The sequence below is a fragment of the Equus quagga genome, chromosome 22 (genome assembly GCF_021613505.1).
Source record: "Equus quagga isolate Etosha38 chromosome 22, UCLA_HA_Equagga_1.0, whole genome shotgun sequence".
NCBI classification, from domain to species: Eukaryota; Metazoa; Chordata; class Mammalia; order Perissodactyla; family Equidae; genus Equus; species Equus quagga.
The window spans coordinates 19,413,795-19,431,613 of NC_060288.1; the positions used below are offsets into that span (position 1 = coordinate 19,413,795).

At 41.4% G+C, this 17,819-nt stretch overlaps 1 protein-coding gene across 12 annotated transcripts in view; it reads right to left on the reverse strand.

Annotated features, from left to right (window-relative positions):
* Nucleotides 1-17,819, reverse strand: part of MTUS1 (microtubule associated scaffold protein 1) — a 145,478-nt gene that overhangs the window by 80,049 nt on the left and 47,610 nt on the right. For 11 of the 12 annotated variants that reach the window (XM_046648585.1, XM_046648581.1, XM_046648584.1 and 8 more), the window contains 2 exons: nt 15,377-17,617; nt 10,329-10,524 (listed from right to left, as the gene is read on the reverse strand). The exons of the other annotated variant lie outside the window; for it this stretch is intronic. In XM_046648585.1, coding sequence (XP_046504541.1) covers nt 10,329-10,524; nt 15,377-17,467 — 2,287 coding nt within the window. In that variant the 5' untranslated portion in view covers nt 17,468-17,617. The remainder of the gene's footprint in view (nt 1-10,328; nt 10,525-15,376; nt 17,618-17,819) is intronic. 12 annotated transcript variants of the gene reach the window in all.

Genomic DNA, 17,819 nt, shown 5'->3' on the forward strand with positions numbered 1-17,819 from the left:
AACATATTTCTGGCTTCCCAACTGGCATTCCTAACCCCCATTTCCGTTGCTGACATCGTAGAGGAAGGTTTAAAAAGCCAAATACTTGCGTTCCCAACCTTTCGTCAGGTTAGGGGTGACCACATGATCCGGCCTGTGCCCAAAAGACTTAAAGATGAGAGCGCTGGGGGGTAAGGGGCTGGGGATGACTTGTCCTGCCGGAAACACGCAGGCAGGCATGGCGGGACAAGCCCGCACTCTGGAACGCCTTAGTCCACAGCAGCAGCAGGACTCGGCCCTCGGAACCCTTAGCGGCCATATTTTAACTGAAAGTCACTGACAAAAGCAACATGCCCAGGCAGCAAGAACGGAAAGACAGGTGACATTGAATCACCAAATCTGGAGCTGCCTACCTGTAGACTTCCTGTTAGAGAAACACACACAACCTTCTGGTTTGAACCAAACTGTGTTCTTAACAACCATAGTCCCCCGTCAGCAGCATCTGACGCAGCCGATTCCTCCTTTCTCCTTGAAAGCTTTCCTTACTTGGCTTCCAGAACATTGCCCTTGACTGACTTCCCTCCTGCCTTCCTGGCTGTTACTTCTTGGCCTCCTCTGTAATTCATCATCATTTCCTTAACCCTTTAAAGCTTAAACTACCCCAGAGGTACACTGGAGGACTCCAGCGAGGTCCCCAGTGGTGCCCTTGACCCGTTCTCTTTCTATACTTCCTCTCTTGGTGATCTCGTCCAGTCTAGTGGCTCTAAATACCGTCTAAATGTTGATGAATCTCAAATTTATATCCCTAACCAGACTTCTCCTATGCACTCTAGACTTGTATAGCCAACCTTCTGTAAACCTTCACTTACATATCTATGATTCATCTCAACTTACTATCTCTGTACCTGAGTTCCTGATATCCACCTCCCAGCACAGCATGTCTCCATCATTCTTCCCCATCACAGTCATGGCCTCATTATTCTTCCATTGCTCATCCCAAAATGTTTACAGTCATCTCTGACTCCTCACTTTTGCCCTCACTCCTCCTTCCATCTAAGCAAATCCTGTTGGCTTTACCTTCAACATACATATCTAGAATCTGGCCCCCACCCCCTCACTCTTCCCCAACCCTGGTCCAAGAAGCCACAATCTCCTGAAGTTATCATAGCAATACCTCCTCATTGGTCTCTCTGATCTTGCTCTCACCCCCATTCAGTATATTCTTTACATAGCTCTCAGACTGATCCTGTTAAAATTTAGGTCACTTTGGTGAAAAGCCAAAGTTCTTATGATTTTCAAGACTGCACGTGACTTGGCTTCTCTACTACCTGTCAAACCTCATCTCCTATTTCACTTCTCCTTACTTCAATCCCTTGCTATTCCTAAAGCATATTGGTCAAGCTCCACCTTGGGGTCTTGCCACTTGCTGTTCACTCTGACTAGTGTGGTTTTCGTCCAGATATTCATATGGCTGGCTCCCTGAGGCCTTCACTCCAAAGCCACTTTTCCCTGGCCACACTAACCAAAATTTCTCTCTCTCTCACACCTACACCCCCAACATTTCAGATCCCCCTTCTCTGTACACTATCAAACATCTATATACTGTATTTACTTATGTGTAGCCTGTCTCTCCCACTAGAATGTAACTTCAAGGAAGGCACATTTTGATCTTGTTCTCACTTCTGTACCCCAGCATTTTGATCACTGAATCACACATTTATTCACTAAATATTTGAATGCCAAGAGTATGCCAATTAAAATAAGATACCATCTTGCACTTCCCTAAATAGTGAATATTTAGGGTGTTACAAACGTCAAAATACTGGCAAAGGGGTTGGGAAACTCTTACATATTCAAAGTAGGAGCACAGACTTGTATGCTGGTTCTGAAGGGAACTTGGCAATGTGTATCAAAAGCCTTAAAAATGCCCACACCCTCTGAGTCCACCTAAAGGAATGTATCCAAGGATTTATCTGACCAGATTAGGCACTTACGTACAAAGTTCTTTGGTGCACCGTTTTTTTAATATACTGGAAACAACCTAACGTTCAAAGATGTCTGAAGAAACAAATTACAGCACATTCAGATGATGAAATATTAGTCACTTAATCACGTTATTAAAGAGTTTAAGAATCTAAGAAAATAGACACCATATCTTTTAAATGAAAAAGAAAATTCAATCAACTAATTAAGTACCTACTGACTGTCAGGTATGGGGTTTCTAAAATAGTAGGAACTGTTTGTCCCCATTAAACATTCATAAGCATCTGTACATGAGAATATGTAAAAAGAAAAGGCACTGGATAGTTACAAAGTATGAAGTTAAAACTATTTGGTGGTGATGAGATTAAGGGTGATTTTTTTTTTTTCTCTTCCCATTTTTCACTTAAAGTGCTACACTTTTTAAGCAGCCTACTGGGATGGAGGCTGTGAAAACTGATTAGCTCTCCATATTGGTTAAATTCAACACAGGAGAAGGGAAGAATAAGGTTTACCTTGCTTGGGACAATGCCCCCATGTTCCTGTCTTGACACCAACGTACCTGGCTCTGCCTGGACCCCTTTCTTCTTGTTGACTGCTAGAACACCGGTGTCTTGTGTTCTAATTGTCCACGTGTCCTCCCCCACATTTCCATGCATCTGTACTGACTCTGTCCTCAACCTTTACATCCTTTACTCTGAACCCTAATGGCCCCTTCATTTCTGCTTGCTAGTGTACCAGCTGAGTCCTGAAAAATACCTCAATCCAAATGTATCCTTCTTATTTTTATCTCTGGGGTCTCAGTGGCAAAAATTAAACAGTAGAAAGCATTAACACTAAACCAAGACTGGCCCTTTGGTATATAAAGGCGTACCTCTATTATGTTATAGAATCACCTATATTACAGTAAGAAAGAATTTCCACAAACTTTGGTATTGGTAATCTTGCCCTCTTCTGAAATCCTACAGCTCTTTTAGTATTATAAGGACAGATGTGATGAGCGTCGTCTCCCCTACCTGGCTAACACCTTGAGGGCAGGAACCACGTCTTACTCATCCCACAATCCTTAGCGTCTGGAGTATGACTTGCACAGTATACACTCTCAAACTGTCTTAAGTGAGCGAATTACCTTCCAGAATGTAGAATTTCAGTAGCACTCTACATTTATATACCACAAAACGTAACTTCAGCATTCCCCATTCTTAAGTTAGCCAAGGCAATATTATACTAGTAGGGTGCGAGAAATTGTACTCAGCATAGCCATCACCACTTGCTTAAATCCAAGAGTAAACTTGAGAGATAAAGTCAGGGCAGTACAGGTGAGTCACAACAACAACACAGCAAGTCTTGAGAGAGCGGTAATTTGACAGAGAAACAAGAATATCCCACAAAGCAAGGTTCTCATGATGACCTGAATTGCATAGAAGCGTAGTGTTCATGGTGCTGCTGTCAGGACGTGCCTCTGCACGTGTGCTCACAAGACGTCTGCTGCTACAGGTGGAGATGCAACAAAAACAACTTTCCTAGTCACGGGCCAGGGAACATGTGTCCCGCAACTAAGGGTGTCATAAACCAAAGACTTGCAGGGGTGGCATCCTTTCCCCAGTACCACAAAGACGACGAACAGGGTCTTCACCTATTAACCAGCACTTTTATTTATCTGGCTGTGAGTGAGCTCACCTGGCACTCACACTGAGAATTCCTAATGAGAACTGAGGAAGTCAGCCTCCCAGCTCATTGGAAGCCAAGGTTCACGAGCAGAACTCCTTCCAACAATGAGGTCATTGAGACTCAAAATCAAGCATCATCTTAAGTTTATTTCCTTTTCTAAAGGTTAGAAAAGAAAAAAGCCAATCAACAAAATTTGCACAAACTCACTTGAAAGAAATCACCTAACCTCATAAACATGAGCTGGAAAATATGGAGGAGGAAGCTGCCCAGCCATTATGCACGGCGGCTTTTCGGAATCCTCACTCTCAAACTCCCCCTATTTAATCTCGGAGGGGATCTAGATCACCCCACTTCTGCAGTCTCTTCTTTTCTTCAAAGACTTATTTGCCTGTGCACTGGATTCATTCCGAAGCTTCCATCGTGTGGCTGTCACAGGCATCCCTGTCATCCTTATCTTTATCAGCTCTTGTCGCACAGGCTTCCTGAGCCTCTACACATTTTTACTGTCTTAAACCTCAGACATACACATACCACTCTGAGGTGCTTCTCAGTGTTTAGTCTCTTCACATTCAACATGTCCAAACTAACCCCATCCTTCTCCTCCTGACAACCACTTCTTGCTGCCCATTCCCTATTTCACTTCATGGCCAGCCAAACAAAGCTGAGGGGACACATGGGACTATTCACCACCAAGAGAGCTTACCAGACTCTCTCCCTTCAACACATTTTTAACATTTTCACTCTGCTTTCTATTCCCAAATACTAGTATGACTCTTACAAGTTTGTGTCTAGCCTATTAGAACCAATCTGCCTCAAGCTTCCTGGGGGCTCATCTGTCAGTTCCCCCAGCACGCAGCCTGCTCAAGGCACACCGACCCTGCCCCCCCAACATTCCCCAACACACCATCTGCTTTCCTAACTCTACATCTGCACCCTTGAGAATGCCAGTGACCTTCGATGCCTGGCAAACTCCTACAGGCACATTCCAAGGCCAGTTCAAATGTCACTGCTCCTCTCCAGTCGTCCCTTAGCTGAGTTAGTGTTGTTCGCTTTACTGTGGACACACAGTGCTTCATACAAGTCTCCATTCAAATCAAGCCAGACAACATTTTTAAATACCTGTTGGGTAATAGGTACACTGAGCACTGGAAAATATAAAAATAACCAAGAGCTGGACTCTATCCTCATGGATCTCACAGTTTAGTAGGAGACAGAGAGCTAAGAAAATAATTACAGGACAGGATAATAAACACAAAGATTCACGGAGGCCAGGACAGTTCAGCTGGGGTTTGAAGAATGAAGAGTTTGCATTCAGATTTGCTTAAACACCCCTTTTCACCTCACCCTCCAGCTAGTGAGCTCATTAAAAGGGCATATTACTTAATCATGTTTGTATTCTCAGAATCTAGTAGACTGCCCTACACAGAGCAGACACTCAAAACATGTCTTGAATGGATAAAGAAGAGACTGCATAGTGACACATTAAGCATAGTTTATGAGTCATTCTATAAAGCAATCTTTCCAGAATTACTTGCCAAGTGAGAAGAACTGTGTATAATGCCTGCAAAATGATCCAGAATTCAGTGATGATATTGGCAAGGAAGAAAAGAGAAGACACTTGTCTCCCATGTGCCTATGAGGTCCTATTGGTTGGCCTCAGCCCTACTCCCTGGTCCCCACCACACATGCTGGATAGCTCCCTGTGCCTCAGGCGCCCCCCTTACTGCCTCATCTTGGTCTCTGCATCTGCTGTTCCCTCTGCCTGCAAAGTCCTTCCACCTGGTATCCAAATGTTTCCCACCTTCTCCTCCTTCAGGCGTTGGCTCAAATGTCTCCTGCTCAGTGAGGCCTTTCTTGACCACCCTATTTCAAGGTCTAACTCCTTTCGCTGCTTTATCTCCTCAGCACGTATCATTATCTTACATACTAAGCATTTTTTCACCTGTTTTCTGCTCGCCTTACTGGAATTTAAGCTCCGCGAGGGCAAGAATTTGACTCTTTTGTGTACTTCATTCCCAGCACTTAGAACAGTTCCCACACAAATAGACACTCAATAGATACTTGTTAAATGAATAAGGGAGTGTGTCAGGACTCGTGTTGTGTATCTCACAGGGTTAAGGGCCTCGACTCCAGGACCAGTCTGCCTGGTCTGTTTCCTGCCTCCACCAGTTATTGACTGTGTAACTTTGGGCAAGTTACATCAGCTTTCAAAACCTCAAATTCCTCATCTGTAGAATGGGGATAATCCTAGAATCTAGACCACATGAGTTATGAGAATTAAATTATACATTTAAAAAGCTTAGAACAGTGCTTGGCACAGCATTAGCACTCAAAACACATTACTACTATTATTATTTTTATGGAAGGAAAGCTTCAGATACATTCTTTAAAAAAGTGTTTGAATGACACACAAATACAGAAATATGTATAAGCAACACCAACTAAAGCTAGCTTTAAGAATAGTTATCAGGTGATAATTTTTGGGTTTTAGTAATGAATTTATGCATGAATACATTTCTCATAATTTTGCTGGGTATCTCTCTCAAACTCTCACTAGAAAAGGCCAAAACGATATAAAAGTAAGTTGAAAAGACTTCAAGTTCCTTTTAACACTAAGTAAACAAAAAATCAGTTTACAAAAATAACTAAGGAGGAAATAACTTAGCAAGAAAGAAGAGAAACCTATAATGATAGGCAAGTCATAACAAGTTAGAGATGTACTCCTGGTTTGAGAGGAATTTATTTTACTAACCCACAATAAACTGAATTAAAACAAAGGTTAACCCTTTTGAAATGTTATTTCTCTTCCTCTAGAAGAAAACTAAAGACTCCCTCTTTCATGAGGCCTTTCTTCAGGCTCTGGTATAATCAGATTGGCTCCTGAACATTCTTCTCGTCCTCAAAGTCCTCAAGCACTCACGGGCCTTTTCCACACCCCTTACACATCCCTTTGTCCTGCTTTGTGGTTGCTGCATAAACATGCATTTGCCCTCGCGGGGTAGGTTAAAGGATCCACAAGGCAGCGAGTATATTCTGTACTACTTCCGTAATCCTACCTGGTCAGGCTGGTGGCTGGAAGGGCAATAACATGTTTGTATGAAGGAACACACACATCTATAATCTAAAACCTGGTAAGAACCGGTGTTGCCTCTGAAAGCAGGTGGCAGGCGGGTCTCTTGAAGGTGTCTGAATTGATCATGAAGTATTTACTAAGCAGTAATTTATTCAGCAGCATGAATTTGCAATGACCATGTAAAACCACTTATACCATGGTAAATTGATAGAGAACTTTAAGCCAAGGGCCTAAAAAGAGAAATGCCACAGCGTCTAAACCATTCAGCTGAGCGTAAGAATCTTACTTTTTCAAAACTCACAGTCCTACTCATTGCACTTCTTTAGACTAAGAAAGTGAAGGTTGAGAGCACGGACTTTGGGGCCCCACTGCCTGGTCTGAATCCTACGTCTGCCACTTTCTAGCTGCATAACTTTGATGAATTATTTAACTTCTCTATGGTGGTTTCGTCATCTGTAAAATGGAGATAAGCCTCACAAAACTATTGCGCGGATTAAATGAACTTACATGTGAAATGATTAAGACAGAACCTGGAACCTGGTAAGCATTTAGAAAGTGAGCTGCTATCACTGGCATGATAATTATTATTAGAAATAGTTTCTCTCACTATCTCACCTATTTAACTGAGTGGTTAAAACACACACCTACTCCAAAGAGGCAAAGATACTTTGGAGTTGGTTTGTTATAATCATTCATAATCTGATTCCATATAAATTTCCAGGTTTTATTTTTTCTCAATTTTCTTGAGATGTAATTGACATACATCACTGTATAAGTTTAAGATGTACAGCATAATGGTTTGACTTACATATATTATGAAGTGATAACCACAATAAGTTTAGTTAGCATCCATCATCTCATAGAGATATAATAAAAAGAAAAAGAATTTTGTTTCCCTTGTGATGACTCTCAGGATTTACTCTCTTAACATCTTTCGTACATATCATACGACAGTGTTAACTACAGTCATTATGTTGTATACTACCATTTCCAGAGTTTGACAAGCAAAATGGAAGAGTTCCATTTGGTTTAATTATAATTCTTTATCATATTCATTTTAAAGCTTCAAGAAAATGGCTCTCTCAATGCCAGGTCTGGTTTTCCACTTAGTTCTCTGAAAGGATTTATTGAAAACCCCAAGTTAGCTGGAACATTCCGGCTGCTTACCTTTCAGTAGAGTAACTTTGTATGATACAGAGGATATCCATTTGGTTTCAATTTTCTAATACACAAACACTTCATTGTACAGTAAATGGCAACATGCTCTCAATGATCTAAAGGCACATTGTTTTTGCTCCTGGATTTTGGTCTACTTTTAACTCTGCAGTGATTAAGTTTCCCATCTCCAACAACAAATACCTCTCAATTTATTGTGAGCATCCAAACAAGTTGGTTGCTGTTAATTTCTTAAAAACATAATACAGCATAAACAAATTAGCCTTCCAATGGTTAAAATATAAAATCAAATGCAACTCCATAAAGTTTCTGGTTCCTTTAATTTTTTTTCCTATTTATATATAGAAAACCACCAGGTAAAATATAATTTAGATTTTAACTCAGATTGAAAACTCTGAATGCATAACTTAGTTATCAAGCTTATTTATAGAGTGTAATAAAAGCTCAATAAATTTCCCCCCCTTTTTTTTTTTGAGGAAGATTGGCCCTGAGCTAACATCTGTGCCCATCCTCCTCTATATGTGGGATGCTGCCACAGCATGGCTTGATAAGTGGTGCATAGTTCCACACCCAGGATCTGAATCTGTGATCCCTGGGCTGCAGAAGCAGAGCTCACGAACTCAACCACTGCACCACCAGGCCAGCCCTTCCCTGTCTTTCATGAAGACTAAACAGACCTGCTTTTCCCTCTTTAAGGCTTGATATTATGCAGTATACAATAAAGGGTCTTAAAAAATGCTTCGCTCTTTGGTGGGACTGATCATCTACATAAAAGAATTCCATCTTTTAAAATATATCCTGGATACTGGCCTCATTTCTTGAAAGTATGCATACTTCAGGTTTTTTGGGATTTGAGCATCATGCGGCCCAGAGAAGCATGCCAGTAGCAGTCACTACTCAAAAATTAGGTGGGCTCCAAACTGCCCCTAGAGAGACAAGGGCTGCAAATTTTGACCTTCTGGCCTGATATTCTCAAACCCTCACCCTTCAGAGAACTCACAGAAGCCCAGGGAGGATAAACGACTCCCTCAAGCAGCTCACTGGTGCCAGAGCGGTGCTAGAATAGGGGGCTCCTGACCACAGGCCGGGCTGCCAGTGCCCATGGCTCTACGTGCCACCAAGCCACAGGCGCTCCTAACATCCAAGTAGGAGTGGAGCTCCCCACCATCTGGCAAACACCATGAGCCTTATCTGCCACAGTAAGAACCAAAGCTTTAACCTCACTTACGCCTCAACTCCCCAGCTGTGGCAATATCCAAAAATAGGGATCATTGCTTCGCCCGATGTCTTTAGCTTCTCTTCCGTTTTTCTCCCAAATGATGAACGCTTCAAGCTGACAAATTCCTCTTTCCCACAAGCTCCCCTGGGGATGCGATGAAAATGTGCTGCAAATCCCTCTTCCTCCCCCATACCTCTTCCTGGGTTTGCTCCTCTGGACCATGATGCTGGCCTGAATCTAAATAAACCAGCTTTAAAACACTGCCGTGCTGTAGAGGCTTCTTAACAGGATGAGAAAATAAAACCTAGCAATACGAAGGTGTGCAGAGGTAAAGAGATTCTCTGGGATTCGGGTGGTTTTGTTGGTTTCTGTAAAATGTGCTCACTGGTGTGGACACATCACTCTAGACACACATTTCTGGTTCAGACCATTCAACAGGAGTCATGATTTTTATAAAGGAATTTACTTCTAAACCTCTCTGACATGCCTTTAGTTTGCTCAAGGTTGTACCTGCTAAAATAAGGGGTGTTCCCTGAAGAATGTTCTCAGTCAACTGAAGGGCCAGCAGGCTTTTTATCTTAGTCCCTGTGGAATAGGCCGAGTCTTTCACTTCCTGTTCTGATTTGTAACACAGAGAAATCTGTACGTCTGCCAAATTAGTAAGACACTTAGCTACTCTAAAGCTTCAGATTTCATAAACCTAGTATGAACTTACAACTACTGCTTCTAAAAGACAAACCAACACAAAGAAAAGTTCAGATTAGAAAAGTTTAACTTTTTTAGTCACCCTCATATCCCTGAAAACTTATAATACATCTTTCAGCAAAATTCAAGAAAAAAATCTCTTCACACGTGGTGAGGGTACATCATGAATCTAATAAATAACACAAATATTATTAAGCACGTAATATGTAAAAAAAACTCAAAATGAAATGATTCATATATAACAAGTACCCAATTGCATATTTATATACGTAATGCTTCCAAATAGCTTAGAAGTTGGTTTATGCACATCCCTCTCTCCCCAACTAGCCTTTATGTTGCTCAAAGATAAGGTTACATCTTCGACTTCTTTTTCTACCTTCCCTCTGCAACATGCTGGTCCACAGAAGGCTAAACACTTTAGTGACAGAATGCGTTATCTGTCTTTCTGCTTTCTGACATGCCTGATTTTACATTCAAATAATTCATAAACTGCTATAAGACACAACTGAATTATTTTATTCTTACCGGAAGTGGACACACGCCTGATCCTCTGAGGAGTTAAGCCTCGATCAGAATTAAGATTTCTACTGTCACTGTTTCGCCTCAAACAGGAAACAGAAGGCCCCACTTTGGCTTTCGGACCAGGCGTTTTCCTCAGACTGGAGGAGTCAGACTTGGATATATTCCTACTTGAGGTGGTTGCAGTTTTTGAAGCAGAACCCTATGAAAAAACAGTGAGATCTTAGTCCAGATCATTCCTTCCTCAAACCATTTCCTTGTGGTGTTAGCTATGTGAAAGAACCAATTTCTGTCTAACCAGATATGCCAGATGGATAATTCATTTTCATTTTTACTAGGAAGAAATTAAAACTGTTCATCATGTACTCTTCAATTTACCATGATCTGCCTTCTGTCCCCAACAGCTGAAGGGTTCCCAAGATGCCCAGTGCCACAAGTTGAATTCAAGCTACAGCTTTCAATCCTTTCCCCGCAGGCCCTTCTCAATGGCATCTAATGCTGATGAGTCCATCTTTCTTTGGTTTCTCCAACACAGATCTTTCCTAGTTTTCTTTCTATCTGTCTGGTTATTCCTTCTCTGGATCCTGTTCTTCTGCACCTTTAAATGCTAGTTGTCATGAGGATCCTAAACTCGGCCCTGTTCTCTTTCCTCACCATACACTCTCCCTTGATGACCTTGTCCATTGTTCCAACTGCCAACTACACGCTGTGGTATCCAAAGTCCACATGTCCCAGCCGCACTCTCTTTGGAGTTTCCCATATATTTAGCTTCTTTCTGCATCTGCTCACTTAGCATCCTTCAGGCACCTCTACCTAACAATGTCAACAACAATCTTACTATTGTTGTTTTTTACTAATTAACATATAGCCGTCACAGAATGGAAAATACCCACTTTAAGTCTTAAATATATCAACTCATTTAATCCTCATAACAACCCTATAAGGTTGATACTTTTATCATTCCTCATTTTACAGAAGAACATGAAGCATGTCTAAAATTAAACTAATTTTACCCATCCAGCTCAAAACTTATCTCTTCCCATATTCACCAGAACATGCCCAGGCACCCAACTTAAACAGTGAGAGCTATTTCTAGGTGCTTCCTTGCTTATCTCCTAAACTCTTGATGGCATTCTCTCCCTTTTCCATCTGCCTTAGCACAGGGCTGCATCATTTCTTGCCAGGATTACCAAAACCATGTCCTCAGGATCTTTCTGGTCTTACCAGCCTCCAATTCATCTTCTACTCCATTGCTAAGGCACTCTCTCTAAAGTCCAGATTGGGTTAGATGGCTTCCCTCTGTCTTCCAGACAAAGTCAACTCTTCTTAACAAGGCACACCAAGACCTTCAGGATGTGGCAGCCCCTGCCATCCTCTTCAGCTTATTCCTTACTGTTCGTGATTCCGCATCCTTAGCTCCAATCATACTCACCACCTAGAGTCTCCTGAATGACAGTATATTCTCATATTTCTTTATCTTTGTATATATTATTTCCTCCACCCAAAATACCCTTCCAATTCATACTTGCCCTTTAAGTTCCAGCTAGTGACTAACATGGCATCTCTCCTAGAAGCCTTCCTTGACAACTCTCCCCATTGCCCTTACCCCATTCCGCCTCCTACAGCACAGCAGTCTACACATACTCTCAACTTAGTACTGAACATCCCCCTTGGTTTACCTTCTATTAATACCCACTGCACTAGGTTTGGCCATGGGCTGTGTCTTTCTTCTTTATATCTGAACAACCATCACCATCATACACAGCACACAGTAGACACCCAATAAATGTTTCTATTCCGCGGGAAGAAATGAGAGCCTGACCGTTACTCAAAGAACAATTTCCAACATCATGAGCTATAATTTGTATTCTCCCTTTACACAAAAGCAAATTGAGCCTCACAGAGACTAAGTAAGCTGCCCAAGGTCACTGTGCCAGTAAATGATGGAGCTACAATGTGAAATCATGTCTAATTCCAAAATCCATGCTCTTAACCTCTATGTTGCGTATTCCCCACTATCCTTCTTTGTTTCCTAAGACATAAGTGGATAATTTCCGACAGAGATATGTAAAGCCACATGCTGATGGCAGTTGAATTCATACACTAGGTGGATTAAAACTAACTTTAAAAGGCAATATCCCAAGAGAACGCTGGAAAGCAACACAAAGTTGGCCAAGAAAAGCAGGCAATTGTAAAAAGCTAAGATCTTCTACCTCTACTGTAAAACCGGCTAAGGGGATCCCCTGAGAAAACCTTCTAAAAAGTAAACCAACTTAGAATAAGTGAATCTTTAACAAATCAGACTTACTCTGCCTTGCAGAGCCAACATTCCACAAAAATCTTGAAACCCTGTGGTGTACGGAGCAGAAACGGCCAGGATTCAAGTCAAAGGACCTGAGTTTGAATCTCAGTTTTCCTATTTACCAGCTATGTGTGTTTTAAGTGTCTTCTATGAGGGTTTAAAATGGGATGTTGTTATTGGGAAGAGTAAATGGTGACATACAAAGCACCTGATCATTACTGGGGAAATTCAATGACATATATGAAAGCTTTCTGAGCAAAGTAGTCCAGAGCAGGCATCAAATAAATATCAATCCCTTTCCTTTTATTTATTTTTATGTGTGTGTGAGGAAGACTGTCCCTGAGCTAACATCTGTTGCCAATCTTCCTCTATTTTACGTGGGATGCCACCACAGCATGGCTTAATGAGCAGTGTTAGGTCCACACCTGGGATCTGAACCCTGGAACCCTGGGCTGCTGAAGCAGAACACACAAACTACTATGCCACTGGGCCAGCCCCGATCCCTTTCCTTTTAGATAACTCACCACTCCCTTTTTCTAACACACTGTCACCAATACATGACCTCTGTAATGGGTAGCTAGACTCAACCTGTATCAAACTAAAATCAAATTCCTTCTAAATATGAACCTTTCTGAAGTTTCAGATAAACCCTAACCACCAAAGAGCTGTGAGGTTGGAGGCAGCCTAAGGATTCAGTAACCTCAAGGCCTAATCAGCCCAAGACCAACAGAGAACACTGAAAATTAACGTCCAGGACTGTCTCATCACAGGCCCAGGGCAGACTTAGAACCTTCGGGCACTGCTGAAGGAAGTGTCCAACGAACACAGGAGTTTGAGCAAAACATGAAGCAAACGTTCATTTGTTCAGCTCTGTACAAAAGCACAAACCCCGTGGCCTGTGATGGGTTGCCCAGCCCCGATCCCACCACACATGGAAATGTGTACCAGGTAGTGATACTGAGCAAACAGCACTTAAGACATCATCGTGGAAAAAGAATGTTTTTCTATCCCAGTCGATAAGTAAAAGTGTCAGTGCTGAAAACATAGGAATCCTAACTGCAAGAGTCCTAAGATAAAAAGTGCTTCTTGGGCCGGGCCAGAGGCATAGAGGTTAAGTCCGCAGGCTCCATTTCGGCAGCTCGGGGTTCACAGGTTTGGATCCCAGGCACAGACCTACCACTCATCAAGCCATGCTGTGGTAGAATCCCACATACAAAATAGAGGAAGAGTCGCACAGATCTTAGCTCAGGGACAATCTTCCTCAAGCAAAGAGAGGAAGATTGGCACAGATGTTAACTCAGGGCCAATCTTCCTCACCAAAAAATTTTAAAAAGAATAAATAAATCAATCTTAAAAAAAATAAAAGTGCTTCTTTTCCAAGGAGTACTGATCTATAAACATCAAACTAAGAATGCTGGTTAGAATTGCCAGAGTTTATAATTTAGCACAATACCAAATTACAAATTATAAAACAAGTTTCCTAAGTTTGACTTCAAAAGAACTTAAAAATAAAATCTGAGTTTTGAAACAATGGACAATCTCATTCGTTTAGACATCAGTGTGGTGTAGCATTCTTCCTAAAAAGAATGATTTATTACAAAAGCCCAAACACCTCTAAACTGATCTAGCTCAAGAATATCGTCATCTTTCCTAATCTCCTACAAGGACCTATCAATTCCCTATGCACCCTGAAAACACTTAAAACAGCCCTTTAACACTTTGCCACGCTTACCAGCTTCACTGCTCTCAGACATGAGCCCTCAGAGACGTTCCCTCTGCCTTCCTACCCTGGCACTGAGCTCCACTCCTGGCCCAGAGGACAGAAGCCCAAGCAAAGCCTACGTGGGGCTGAAAATACACCTAAGTCCCCACTGCCAAAAATAGGGCTGAGGACACGTACACAAAGCCCAAGCGTGGCCTGCCAACTGACAAACTCAGAAAACCAGTTTCTTCATGCTGTTGTCAAAATACATGCACGTTCAAAGAAAAATCATCTTTGAATTGCACGTGAATTCTTTATTCTTGAAATGGAACTATCTGGTCTCCCCCACCCCAAATATCTGACAGCGCTACAGAAAACATCCTGCCTCTTCACTCGACATGAATAAAATGGGTTTTGTTTCTTTTATGTAGCGGGAATCAATATGTTAGGGCTGCAGGTGACCTCAGACATCTACTAATCCAATCCTTTCACCTTTGGGTCTCAAAAGATAACTTATCCAAAGGGACATTAGCTGAACAGACGCAAAAGCCAGAATCCTCCTGTTCATAGAAGAGAGCTCCACTTCCCACAGCAGCTTCCTCACACGAGACCAGGAGTTATTTTTGTGTTGATACTGTTTACCAGCACTCCCCAGCCATTTCTTAAATGTGGGCCGATACATTTTAAAGTTCATACACAAACCTTTGTTTCGTAAATGTAAAATATAATCAGATGTTTAACTTCAAATAACTAATTATCCTAAAATACTAAAGTAACCGTTCTTTTAGCTTACTATTAAAAGGAACATTCATACTCAATATGAAATACTGAACTTGAGAATTTTTTTCAATGTGCAAGTTTCCTATATTGTAACCAATTAACATTCTACAATGTACTAAGACAAGGAATTACTGAATAATATATTAACACCTGAAAGAAAATTTGCACACCTAGTTCTGCAATATTATCGACTATTAGTGGATAACCAATTGCACACATATCCCTCAGTTTCCTCCACTATTCCCTAAAGCAGGCAAAAATTTCACTTACCAAAAACAGAGAACCATAGTCAAAGGTCTCATTCATAATTTCCTTTTTCAGCTCTTGTTTTTCCACAGGTGTCCCATTTTCTTTTTCACCCTTCTTTGCAGGGCTAATCCGATCGATATTGGAAGCACATGTCATTTCCAAACATTCTGTGCTTTCCATTTTAACCGGGAGTACACCTTTGATCTTCTGGAAAAATGCAACCACGGACCCAGTCTCACAGGCTGAATTAGAAGAACTCGCTTTGTCAACATCTTCCTGATTCGATTTCACGGCAGATGTTGTTCTTGGAACCTTGTGTGAAGCATTTTTAGAATGAGTTGTAACATGCACAGTCTGGCTAGTAATGAGTTTATTAAATTGCTGCTTATGCGTCTTGTTAATTAAGATTTCTGCTTTTGTGTCCGCATTCAGGTCAGATCTTGGTGTTTTGCTCAAAACTGTCAACTGTCTTGAGGAAGACACCGATGAGGGTGACGAGGCACCGGTTGACTGAGATCTGGGTGTGACCTTTGATAAAGCAGGGTCTTTGGACTGCAACGCTGGTCTAGACATAACTTTTGCTTTGACATTCTTGAAGTTTGGTCTTGGGTAACTTATAATTTCGGTTTTTCTAACTTTGCTGCCTACAGGGGTATTCGTTTTGGCTGTTGATTTTCCTAGATTAGCTTTAGACTTGTTCACAGGTGCCCCCTTCAAGTTTGGTAAATTTCTAAGCTCTCGATTACTCCTCTCAACTTTACTACATTTCTCTGTTGCTTCAATGGGGGAAATAGAAAAGGTTGCATTTGTGGGTTCTAGGACTGGTGTTGACATGCAAATTGTGTTATTTGTGCTAACGACCATATCATTTGCATCCCAAGTCAGTTCAAATGATGAAGCCCCTTTTTGCCCTGGTGGGCTACTCAGTATCAAATCTATGGTACGATTTTGAGTTCCCAAATCCTTTTCGCTGGAAGCAATTTGTGTGTCTTTAGCCACAGTGACTTTATGTTCTGGGTTCAGCACTTGGGCTTTGCTTGTATCAAAAGCTGGCACCAATAAAGGGCATTCATCATCTATAAGACAATTGGACACTGTTTCTCTTAGATTTTGGCTCATTTCCTTTTGCCCATATGAGCTCTGTGAATGTGTCTCACTATTTGGTTCATCTTTAGATAAACAAAAGAACTCTTGTAATACAGACCCATTGGGAACATCCATGTCATCAGAAACTGGTGTTAGGGCTTGTATCTCTTTTTCTCCAACTAGTCTTTGCTGTGATCCATCTGTGTACTCACTGGTGACCTTGCCCAAAGAATACTGACACCAATTTCCACTATCTGGAACATCAGTTTGCATCACCACATCAGAAAAGGCTGTGTAAGCTATGTCTTGGGCCTCTGATATTGTGGCCTGAGGGTTTTCAAAGCTGTCTCTAGCACAACTTGTTCCTCTCACGTGTATCTTATCAGAATGGGAAGATGCATGAACGCAACAGGGTAAAGATGTATTTCCACTTCTCACGCAGGTTGGTTGCAGACTTCCAGTGGTATGCAAAGACTGACTGTTTCCAATGGCATGATGTGTGATAAAGGTGCAGTTAATGTTATCCACTTTCATGTCAAACGTTTGGTTTAGCTCCAAGGCAGAAGGGTAGTCTGTACAGTTCAAATCATCATCATTAGATCTCCACACAAAAGGCAGAGCTGTCTCAATACTCTGGGCCTGAAATGACTCCAGAGAATGACAATTGTTATGTGGGTACTTGGGCTCCTCTCCATCTACAACCCGTGCAGAAGACGGCCGTGTGGAATCTTTGTGCATATCTAACATCTCCTTACTAACGAAACCACTTGAAGACTTTTGGTGATCAAGTACTTCAACACACCGAGGGTTTAAAGAAACAGATTCACCAATGTCCACAGCAGAGTTGGTTTCACAATCAACCACCATGTCATCCGAGCTGGCAGAATTCCAATTCACAGTATTGGCTGAAGAGTTTTGTGTAGGTGGTGATTTGGGGTTGTATGAGTATGTGTTTCCGTTTTTATCACTGATAGATGAGGATTGCAGTTCATCTCCTGTCTTGTCATCTGAATTACCATCATTCATCCTGAATATTAACTTTAAACTTCTGCCATTTTATTTCCTCTTTAAGTCCTTTCAAATGAGAGGGAAGGAAAAACTGTCTCCTAAGTTCTTCAGCACAGTTGAACGTTTCTTAGTCTAAGATGCTTTGAAGTTGAAACGATTTGTTGTTCCCTGGAAGAAATAAAACATTTAACTCAAGTATTAGAAGAATTAATAAGTCATCACTTGATTAATTTCAGTTACTTTATTTTTACATTTAGAACCTACAACTATGGATATGGGTACTTAGACATTATTAGCTGAAGTATCACCCTCTTCCAAAGATACTTTTTCATTTGAGGGAATGGGACAGAAAAGAAGACAAAGACACAGC